This window comes from Poecilia formosa, unplaced genomic scaffold, assembly GCF_000485575.1.
Source record: "Poecilia formosa unplaced genomic scaffold, Poecilia_formosa-5.1.2 Scaffold20, whole genome shotgun sequence".
Classification (NCBI taxonomy): Eukaryota; Metazoa; Chordata; class Actinopteri; order Cyprinodontiformes; family Poeciliidae; genus Poecilia; species Poecilia formosa.
Window position 1 is genome coordinate 3747194 of NW_006799959.1, and position 12039 is coordinate 3759232.

A 12039-nucleotide genomic window follows, 5' to 3' on the forward strand; every position below is an offset into this window, starting at 1 on the left:
TATATATATATATATAATTTTTAAATGTTTTGCAACCTATTTCAGAATTTTTAAACAGTGAATTTCAGTAATAAACCACTCATATGGCGGTAAGTTAATTAAGCATAAAACACATTTTCATGATAACCAAAGATGAAAAGTTGTTTATTTTAATATCTAGTGAATACACAGCTTGTTTTTTAACAGTTCTGATTTGAATATTTCATTTTCAGATAAGAATACTTGTTTTCTTGAGACATGAATATATTCAAACTCATTAGGATCGTTATCTCTCATTTCAGCTGGGGGTTTTCCGTCTGGACTTTGCATTTTTCCTCGTGTATGTAGCCTATGTGGATTTCAGGCTAATTGGGGACTCACTAATGAGTTTGTGTGCCAATGGTTGTTTGTCTCTGTGTTTCTATCTGGCTTACCTATTGCTACCTACTTATGTGACCACTGCATCTGTGCTTTATCTTAGTTTAAATAAGAAGTAATTTGCAAAACGTCAACTCTTCATGTCAGTAAATGAAGTGTGTCCCCTATGACGTTTCCCCATTTAGTATAGTGCGTGTCTATTGGGATGAAGAATGTGAAATGATCATTGTGTTGCAGAAAAGGCAAAATAGGTAACCGTTATCTTGGTGTTCATTTGTAATTACAAAATAATGTGTTAAAACATCACCTCTCTGTGTTAGTTATTTTGTATTAAAGACAAAGCTGCATCATTAAGACCATCTGTGTCTGTTTGCTTTATGCATACATTTGTTAGTGTGGGCTTTTGTTTGCTGTGTGTGATAGCAATTTTGCATGTGTGTGTATCTCCAGTGTGACATGCAGAAGCTGACAGTTGAGGAGCTGAAGAGGCTTTTGTACGACACCTTCTGTGATCACCTTTCCATGAAAGACATTGAGAACATCATTATGACCGAAGAGAACCACATAGAGAACCCAGAGGACTGCCAGGTCGATATAGACAGTAAGTAGCAAACCTCTTAGCGAATCCTGTCTCTTTAGCGTTTTTACTTCTCTAAAACAAATGCATAATATTTTTTACCATAAATATTTCTGGATGTATAAGCTCTGCAAATATTCTGCAACGTGAAGCTGCTGTTTTAAAATGCAGCAACAACTGACTTAGCTGAGAAAATATGGAGATATTTTACAAAAGAAGCCTGATTTGAATACAGACGTGGATAAATTGCTCTTTTTTTTACTTTTTAGATCTATAACATTTCATTATCAAATGGTTGATGGTAATAACTTTGATGCTATTGGATTTCTAATAGTTAATTAATAGATGGTATTATAAAAGCGAGTTAAACTTTATTCTGAGATTTCAGCTCTGTGTGTTATAACTGTGCTGCTCACTATGTTGTTTCTTCCATTTTCATAAATTGCTCCAAATTCTTCATCTTCAGGATTTCCTAAAGAGCTTCAGTCAGTCAATGTTCAATATGTTTTGTAATATCAATTTGAGAATTTTTGTCACAGTTTAATTTTAGTCCTGCTCTTTAATAACTGCCAAGTTATTGACATCTCCAAATAAATAAGTAAGTAAATACAATCTGCAGGGTGAATCCCATCTGGTGGGGTTCGGTGGAAACATCGGATATAACCTGCCAGGAGCAGAACCAGAGGCAGGTGGAACAGAAAAGGTTGGAGAAAAATCAAACAAAACAAGATGAATGACATCCTGTCATCACAAATTAAGTAAAACAAATGAGGACATAAAACCTCAGAGAAGCAATTTTTTTTTTCTTCTTTGGGAGTTTATTGCTGGAATTCCTACTTATTCTGTCTTTGTACAAATCTTTACTGAAAAAAAAGCAAACACTTTTTTGGTCGATAAAGCATGGGAAAAGGTGTGATGTTACACTTACAGATCCTTACAGAAGACTGAGTCTCTCAACTCACCAAATGCCTCCTATTCCATTTGTTTGTTATCCCAAATCTCTGATTTGCATTTCAGTCTAGGTGAAATTATGCAGCATACAGGTGTGAAAACAAATCATTGTGGCAGTGTTTATCCTCTAACATTGTGTTTTCAATGAGATTGTTCTTACAGAAATAACAATCAGATAGCTTTCAGGCATCAAATGACGGTGGACCCAGTGGGCCTCCAAATTCTTTATTTGTCTTCCTTCTATCTTTCCTTCTGTTTTTTTTTTTACAGGCTCCAGCCCAACACAGCAAGTCAAGCAAACCTGTGTGCGCAAGAGCCTCATATGCGCCTTTGCCATTGCTTTCATCATCAGCGTCATGCTCATTGCAGCCAATCAAGTGCTGCGAAGTGGCATGAAATAAAGCCTGTGAGACTCTAGTGGCCTTGATCTCCACTTAATGGCTACCATAAAAAAAAAGAAAACAACTGAAGAGACAGTTAAAAGACTATAAAATGGACATCCCAGAACTGCAAAAGACGGTAACAGATGATTGCAAATTAACTAAGGACACCTAATGCTTGGATTTGTCTTAGTTGCAGACGAACATATCCTTTCAAAGACACAAGGATCACATATTCAAAGAGACCAGTGTGTACTATTGACAATACATATCAAACTTCACAAAACCTTGACTACTCATCAGCTGTTTGCATTGAGCAGAGTTACATTCAGAGTTGTGTGCACTTTTCAGACAACTGTCTTGGCTGTCCTGTTTTGTATTTGTCTAGTTTACCATGTCACCTGGCATGAAGGGGGAAAAAAAACATTTTCTAAGAGAAACCATTGGAATGTTTCCTGAATTGTGTTACAGAGGCTCAACAGGATTAAGATGTGCTGGTAGATACGGCATTGTTCAAAACCAGCAGGGATTGAGAATTATTTGCCGAGAGTCAAAGATCACGGAAAGGGTTTGCTTTTAGTTGACTGATTGTGTGTATGGTTTCATTCATTTACAGTCTGCTGGGGTTCAATTTGAACTCATCAGAGCTGAGATCAGCAGGTGAAGATCTCAACAAGACAGAATGTGACAGAAAAGTGACTGGTCAAAGAGGGGGGGGACACGCAGAAAACTCTTTGCACTCTGATTTGGAGGCCTCAAAGGAGTACTATCGTCTATGCATGAAATGCATGGATTTAAACAGTTGTCTTGATACATTTGTAAAAGTTCTTAATGTATGAATCATCATCACTGTGTTGTTTTTATTAAGGTAAAAACTGTGAGCAAGATGTGTGGTAAAAGATATGGGTAGATAAAATTCAAGTAAATTCAACTTCAAGACAAAAACTGGTTGCTTTTTCGAAAGGAAAAACAAATATTTTGGAATAGCTTAGCTACTAATGTTTTCGCCTTGCCTGGCTCTCAGTCATCTTTCTCCACCACAAGGCAGCAAATGCCTTAAATATATGTCAGCTGTTATGCATTTAAGCCAATCTGGCTTGTGCTTAGGATTCAAATATGAGCGAATGTACTTATTCATTTTTTTCTGTCTGTATACAGCAATAACTACTTAAAATAAATGTTGTGAACTGCTGTGAACAAGCAGTTCTTCAGCTGTTACTGGATCTACCTGTAGTAGAAAACTGTTGAAAAACCGAGGTTTGACAAAAGAATAAATAATTAATTTTGATGAGAATGGGTTTGAAACAAGCAAAACAAGGTGTAAAATAATGCAATAACATAAAAAATTAGCACCCCATGCATTAGAGTTTAGTGTAGATTTGGATTCATGTGCATGCATTTGATGATGTCTATTAGTCCTACTGTCAATTGCAAAAGCAAAGGAAGGACATATTACATTTTAAATTGTTGAGAGGCCACATGGCATATAGACTCATGGAGACTCAGTGTTTAAATCAAGATGTTCTGCATTTTTCCTTTTGCAAGGAAATATTTTGTTCTACCTTAATTTAGATAACAAATCACAAAAAAGGCTTAAAAGAGCCAGGAAATGAAATGAAAGACTTCCACTCTCTCCTCCATTTTTGACTCCATAATGCAAAAATCTGAATTATTTGCATCCAGTGATTACACTTAATTAGGATTGCTGAGTGGCCACTCCATGGACAGTGACAAAATTAGACTATTCTCTTGCCTGTACTGACGCAGTTGGAGCAGGAGTGGCCAGCTCAGTCCTCCACAGCTGCCATCCTGCGACTTTAGATAAATCCCTCCTCCTCCGCTCCTGAAGCAAACAAAACAAGAAAAAGCAACTTTATAAGGAACATGCTCAGAAAAAAAAAAGATCACTTACAATATGTACCTTTGTTCTCATTCAGCACTTTAAAGTGTGTTTCAGCACACAACTCACAGTCTTGATTGTGCATCCATTTCTTGGAAGAGTGTTATCATTAACAAACTTTATCATGGATGTATTTATTTTTGATAAGAATGTGACAGAACTGGTATCAACTGAGGGCAAATCAGCTTTTTTTAGGAAGGGGTCATTTTCTTGGAGTTTTAAACATTTGATCTGTTGCCTTATTTTTGTTAACACTGGCATTGTACATACACATAGAAATCTGTTCTATGTATCACTAATCAACAGAGCTAATGATAGAAAATTATTTATTTTACATTAACAGAGAGTAACAATAATAATAAAAAAACCCTATCCAAACTTGTTGCTGGCCTGCTACACTTTCTCTCCACTGTACTGTACTTTTGATACGTGTCCTTGAGTATTGCAAAAATGTTTATTGAGCTCATAATATCTGTTCATTGACTCAGATGTTTTGTCTGTTGGGTGGTATTTTGTATGAATAAGCCCATACAACAACTGTGTCTATGTGAGGCATATGTGAAATAAATTTCAATTTGCCAAATGCTCAGTTGCAGACTTTAAGATGATTCTGTGAGACACCCTGGATCAGTTTCACCGTATTGACTGACACCCCTGACATATCAAATTGAAATCTATAAAAAGTAATGGATTTTTTAGGGTTCACTGGATTTATGGATTGCTTCCCCCCCCCCCTTTTTTTTCAGAAATCTTAGGAGTGCTTTTGGTCTCATCTGTTATATTTATCCCAAATAAATTGCCTCATACAATCGAACAATCTTTAGAGGCCCAAAATACAGTACAGGAAAAGTGCAACAATACTTTAAAAAGGTTTCAAATTTGAATGTAAATGTAACTCATTTTTAGGCAAAATGAACAACAAAATAATTAAGAATTCAATTAGGCAATACCTTTGTTTTTTTTAAAGGAATGTAGCACAAACATATAAACATGGATCTTTATGTGGAACTAGTTTTATTAAAAGACTCAAATCTCTGGAGATCTATATACAACATAATGGGCAAATGATGTTTATAAAATGTGAACTATATGTCAAGTGTTAAAATAAAACCTGTTCTGTTGTTGGAAATCAATGGTTTATTTCTCATCAGGTAAAAGAATTACCTGTTTCAACAGGTTTTCTGTTCATTTCAAAGCTAATGAAAATTTTATTTCTCAATGTGTCTGTCATCTTTGTATCTTTTTTAAACAACGTTGATGTTTTAAAACTCCATCTGAAACTACTGGTTCAAAAAAATTCCTCCTAAACAATAACATCTCATGCCTTTGCATAAATATAATGCTGAAAACACGAATACATGCACACAATAAAAAACAACAACATTGCAACCAAAAAGAAAAAAAAAAAAATAATTCAAACGACTATGTTGTGGAGCCACTATAATCTTTATTTTCGTCTCAGTCGTTGTATGCCTCTGGATGAGCTCAGTGGGAACATCGTTCTCTGCAGCTTCTGATTTACAGTCACCTGGTGTGGTTGACACCAGAGGGCCACAAGCAACGTTTCATGTGACGCAAACATTGCATGAAAAAAAAAAAAAAGCTACACAGGCAGAATTCATAAAGCAATGCAGTATCCTACATATTTTCATCTGTTTTACATCAACTACTTTCAGTCACACAAACTCAGGTTTGCATGCCAATTTAACAAATTTGAACACAAAATATCTTGATGAATTTTCTCCTTCATTGCTGCTTTAGTAAAACACTTTAAGGAGGCTTTTGGTCGTCATGGCTATGCATTAAGTTAAAGCAAAATGTGGTAAGAGGGTTGAATTTAACCCTCTGCTGTGACTCCATTGTCTCACCAAACCTGTTAGCTACAGTCCTAGCTCAGATCTTTGAAATTACATTTTATTTCAATCAAACATAGACAACCTAACATTGTGCAGGAACAAATGATTACATTAATTCATTAGTAATTTAAGTAAGTCCGTGCTTAATTTATCTGGAAGCTATTCATGAAGTGCATGCCTTACAGGAAACCTTTTGTTTCAGTTCTTAGGAAAAAATTAATGTTTAACTCTGAGGCCTATCTTGACTTTGTATACCTATACAGTAGCATTTGTAATTTATCTCAATTCTTTCCACTAAATATTAGGCCCAAACTGAGAAATAAAGGCATCAGACTTAAGTTTCATTCAACCAGTTTTAAATTTACCATTACTCTTGTAAGCTCCTGAGAACATCAGATTGTTGTCTACCCCGAAAATAAAACTAAGCCCATTTGCACAGCCCAACACAGTAAACCGTCGGGAGACCATCTCCAGTGTTTGCCAATCATCATAAATTTGGACTGCACAAGCTGCATACAGAATATGATTTTGTGTTACAGATAGCAAGCTCGCTCCAAAATGCAGCACGGTAATTTATATCTGCGCGTTTTGGTGCATCTGATCACATTTTTTTTTCAGCAGGCACATTAGCATTCAAATCAAGCTGCGGTATTTTCCCACGATGAGCTGGTGATTAAAATAGGTGCCTCTCAAAGAAGCAGCAGTGGATAAAAATTAAGCACTTCTCATTTATTGCTGCTGATGTAGCCTGTTGATGAAAGCAGGAATCTGAGCTTTTAAATGTTAAATGTTTTTCTTTTTTCCTCTCAAGGTTTAGTGACTTGGATCAATTTGTCAAGCCTTTGTGTAATCAATAGAAACCTTTTGTTGAGAAGTGTAAAAGAACAAAGTTGATAAGACTGGTTTAATATGAGTAGATATTGTTCACAAATGACTTCATAATCTGATTACATAAATCTTTTATTAATTTGTTCGTTCTCACCTTAGAAACAAACGAGCATCATTCCCACTTCTCATTTATTTGAAATAATGCCAATTTCCTTCTGTTTCTTGTCTTTTTAGTGTAAATGCTGACATTCATATGGAGGGCACAGCTAATGTGAACATTTCTAATGAGGAATATATAGATATTCTTGTGAGATGTTAGAAATAACTCAAGCAATTCATACATTAAAAAAACGAACAAAGAGAATTGAGCTGTGTGTTAGAGCTGGAAAGGTAGCAAACACATAAAAAGGATCTCCGAAAAAGTCATAGAAAGATGAGAAACCATTTAAAATCTCCCAGAATTTAAAAAGTATTTTTGCTGGATCTGCAAATAAATATCCCTCTGTTTTATATCAACTAATGGTCTATTAAAAGGGTAAATACCTAGTGAATACCTAGAAATACCAATCGTTATAATTACTAAAATAAGCTAATATGTAGCATTCTGATGTGATCCTCAACCATATTCTTTTTAACCATCATGTTACCAATATTACTTGAAACCCCATTTTTTCTACCACCAACCAAAATATTTTAGAGACACTTCAAACTGCAAAGATTTCATGAGATTCATTTTGAAATCTGACAAACCTAAGTGCAAAAGTACTCTGAGCTGGAAGGTTCGTTTCTGCTGATTAGAATACATTTGATCATTTCGCTTTTACAAAGCGAAATGAGAGTTTAAACTGAGTTTTAAACTCTCAGAAAACTGAGAGTTTAAGGTCACTTCAACTAAAAGACCACTATAAATCTTTTTCATGGCAGAGTTTAATGCCTCAAAGCGTTGAAAACCAGGATGTTAAATGTAAGGACGTGGCCCTCTGTGGCCTGTGGCCCTCAGCTTTGGTCAGATGGCCCTGCAGGGACTAACAGATGGATAATAACCACGCAGTGCCAAAAGTTCAGAAGATTTGTACTGCAGAGAAGCAGCAGGAAATGTACCATTTAATCCTGTTAGGTCTCTAAAAATGTAAGTACAGTGAATACATTTTCCTCCTTGCATGCGTTTTCTCAGCAGCGTTTGATGGCAAACACTTAAAGACAATATGATACGTAAGCTGTGTGTATAATATATCATGTGTGCAAACTGTTTGGGTCTTTTTGGAAGCTGTTCAGCTTTCCAGGCTGGATAAAAAGGCATAGAAACATTTGTATCCAGCTCTGCTTCTTCTAAAATCTGCAATTTTGAATCTAAACATCCATAATTGACACATTGCTCTCTTAACCTAAACTACAAACATTGAAGGTTATGTAAGTGCAGATTTGAAACTCTCCTAGCTGAGACAGAAGGCTAATGGCAAAGTTTTCTTCACCGTGACAGAATATTTATCTGGTCATTATTTGATGCCATAATTCAGAAACAGAAGTGAAGACTGTAATCATATTTCCCATCTGGTTGGGTATTAAACTACTGACACTAATCTCTATTCCATCACTGTCAAAACTGAAATCACCAACACCACCTCTAAACGAAGCTTGTGTGTAAAGTTTTTAACATTTCAGAATTTAAACCAGCAAACTACAACTGTATACTTTTAAAGACAACATTTTTATTTGTTTAAGCATTACTTGTTATTTTTCTCTAATTACTTAAAATTAATATTTTAATATTCATCTTCAGCAATTTTGGTATCTTTTCTCATGGCAGTTTCTCTCTCTTTTCTCCTTCATTCAAGTTGTAAACATTACATCTGCATTTATTGGCTTATTTTTGAAATTATGCCATCAAAGTGTTAAGAGCTGTTGTGTTGACTTTTACTGAATGTGAAAACAAACACATACAATCCAAGCATGTACCTTTAACTAAAAAACATTTTAATAAAACTAATTTCGGGGGATGTTGTTTGACACATAGTGGCAGGTGAATCATATCCATTCCAGCAGTTCGAATTGCAAGTGCTACAACAAAAAGCTGTTGTGCTTCAACAGGGACTAGTGCACTTTACAAAATAAGTCCTAAAGAAAGAAGAACATAAATTAAAATAGTAAAGCAACATCTTAAGACAGTAAGGAAAGAAGTCAGTTTGGGCTCAAATTGGCCTTACAAATGGAAAATGAGCTAAAGCATATCACTAAACTTGCAAAGTGACTTAATGACAACTAAGCCTTACTCGCCAAGAACCCCACTTTGCAGTTGTTTTTTTTTTGCTGAAATTTTAAATCCAACATTATAAGTTTAATATAATAATTTTATTTCTCATTGTCGCAAATTTCCCTTGCCTTTTCACCCGACAGAGTTCACGGTGTCATGTTTTTGCCTGTGTCTGCAGTTGTTTTCTGTGGCATTATCATTCTTGTCATGGTTATGGACTCTAGCCAAGACCTTGATTGGATCAGAAGCCAGAGAACTTGGAGTTTTAATTGAATTGAATCCGCTGTCTCCCCAGGAGTCTACCAGTGGCCCGTGGTGTAGAAAATACTAAGCAGGGCATTAAGAATATGCATGAGATGGGTAAGGGCACATTAACTAGAGGTTTTAAGGAGGTTAATAGCTTGTGAATATCAAATTGTAACTTTTCTTCTTCGACACTGTGATCAGAATGCATGTGGTTTGAATTCAGACTGCAAAATAAATAAATAAATAAATAAATAAACATTTCTCACTACATCATGTGCCTGCTTAAAAAGTTTATGAACTGGGGGATGAAAAATGGGGTCATATGAGATATCAGCTATGCCCTATTCGGCTCATACATTTTCATATCTGTGTTCTCGCAAACGTTTTCATCTCTTTGATTTGCTTCGTTTCCCTTGGAAACACTCCCAGGTCGGAAAGGAGTTATTAGTTTATTCATCACTCTTTGCTGTTGTTTCTCACAACTGTTTGTCAGCTTGGAGGCAGCATGATCATCTGGCTAAGTATCACAGTTAAAGCGTGTTTTCCCCAAAGCTCATGTGGAGAGTTCTCAGAAGCTCAGCGGTCTCCCGCCTCAGCTGTTGCTGCCCCGCGACTGAAAGCATACGGCCACAAACTGCAGAACACAGAGTTCACAAACAAGTGCTTTTAGGGCTGCGGGGATAATGAATCATGTTTTATGAATAAATTATTAGTAGTCAAAAATTAATTAATTTTCCACATGCACAGGCATGCATACGCATTTCCACTGAGATTAAAGCAGCAGAACGGAGCCTGACTGGTCACATGGATGAAATTCATTTATTGGGTGGAGATTACAGATTCAAAGCTAGAAACATGCAAAGTGGTGTTCTTTATTTAATATGGCTGCTTTCCACACACAAAACATGAAACGAAAATCTATAAAATTTGATTAGATTTCCTAGTTTTGTTTGGTAGATTTACTGTTGCAACAAAATGTAACCTAAATTATTGGAAGAATTGTGATCAGACATAAAACTATGAGCATCGCACTAATATTCTAGTAAGAGAAGACAATAACGCTGCAGTATGTAGCTTTTCAAAAATATGTTTTTATATATTTGATCAAGCTGTCAACATGTCATGGCAGTATAATACAAGACAATCTGTAAATAGATCTGCCTGCAGACAGACTGGGACCGCCTCTGATGTCAAATCATGTCATGTTTTGTATGTATGATCCTTTTTATTCAACTATTTACAAAGTGTTTTGATATAAAAACCTTAATTTGTAAGGAGGAGGGTACTGACAACTAATTTACAAGTTCACCTTTCAAAGCATTTAAACACTGTACAGATCAAGTAGCCTAACAAGAAGCACAAATTAAAAACAGGATATTGCAACAGGATTTCTTTAAATTTGCTGTTTGCTTCCAAACCTTGAGTCTATGATGCAAAACAAATTTGTATGACATTTTCCAAAGTATCTACGACTCTACTTTGCTGATTCACAGTTTCATCAGAATTTTTCTTAACTTCCTGCTGCAGAGGAATTACCTTTCTCACCTAGGAAAAGACATTCCCAAAACTAGATGTCTTAACTCCATACATCCAATGACTTTGGCTTAAATACACAGGATAATGATTAGCACTTTATGTTATAGGATTTAAATAGGCCTATAGTCCTTTTTTTTCAAATTTTCAGATTGGTGCTTTTTAGAAGTTTTCATTGAAAAAAGCATCGACGATGGTAGCTGACAAAGGAAGGATCAGAGAAAAAGAGGGTTTGAAAAGTGCTGCCTTTGTCTTTGCTGTTGCTTCTCAGAGACAGAGATGTTTCTCTGCTGATGGGTTTCTGTTTTGTAGAATGAAACTGACAAGGTTACAAGGAGTAGAGCTGATGTGTCAGTGAGAGAAAATAAAACACACACCTGCACATTTAATATTATCACACTCTGGCTGTGTTTTTTAATGCCTCTTCATTGGGTTAACAAGGATAAGCAGTTTAAGGAAAGTCTGCAGAATAAAGGAAACCTAGGCCTAACTTTCAAAAGACCTGTACCGACATGAGGTCACTGCATCATGGAAATGTCGATGACACAAATAGTGCACTATAGCAATGAGGAAAATTTTATACAGTGTTTTACAAATTTATTAAAAATAGAGAACCAAAATATCACATGTAAGTTTATATCTGAAGTCTAAAACTGAGCTGTTTCCACTGATCATGAGATGTTTTCATAACTTAAATGGAGTTCACCTGTGATGAATTCAGTTACCTGGACTTGATTTGGAAAGGTACACCTATGTTTAATGGCAGAAGGAAAAAAAGAAGAAAAACAAGTTTTATTCAATTTTTACCCACAACTAGAAACAGATTAATTAGAAACTTTTTAAAGCTGCCTTGGAAACTTGTCTATTAAATATGTTCATAATACTTCCCTTATGCTAAACTTTAAGTCATATAATAAAACAATTTTTGTTGTTTAAGTTTAGAACATTTCCAAAATATTTTTTCTTTCCAGCTTTTTTGGCGCAGGTGTGGAGCTGCAGCTTTCTTACAAACTTGAAGTTAATTTAGAAATAAACCAGTTTAGGACAAGTTTAGGATTGTTAGGCATATATTTGACGTTTTAAAGAATTCAGTGTCTTGAACACAATTTCTGTATAATAAAAGTTTCTGCGTTCTAGAATTTCACCTCGGGTAGTTAGAT

At 35.4% G+C, this 12039-nt stretch overlaps 1 protein-coding gene across 1 annotated transcript in view; it reads left to right on the plus strand.

Annotated features, from left to right (window-relative positions):
- The window catches only part of cabp7a (calcium binding protein 7a), a 27565-nt gene extending 22811 nt beyond the window's left edge, over nucleotides 1–4754 (plus strand). The window contains exons 4-5 of the mRNA XM_007547492.2: nucleotides 808–958; nucleotides 2156–4754. Of these exons, the coding sequence (XP_007547554.1) occupies nucleotides 808–958; nucleotides 2156–2286 (282 nt within the window). The 3' untranslated portion in view covers nucleotides 2287–4754. The remainder of the gene's footprint in view (nucleotides 1–807; nucleotides 959–2155) is intronic.
- The last annotated feature ends 7285 nt before the right edge of the window (nucleotides 4755–12039 follow it).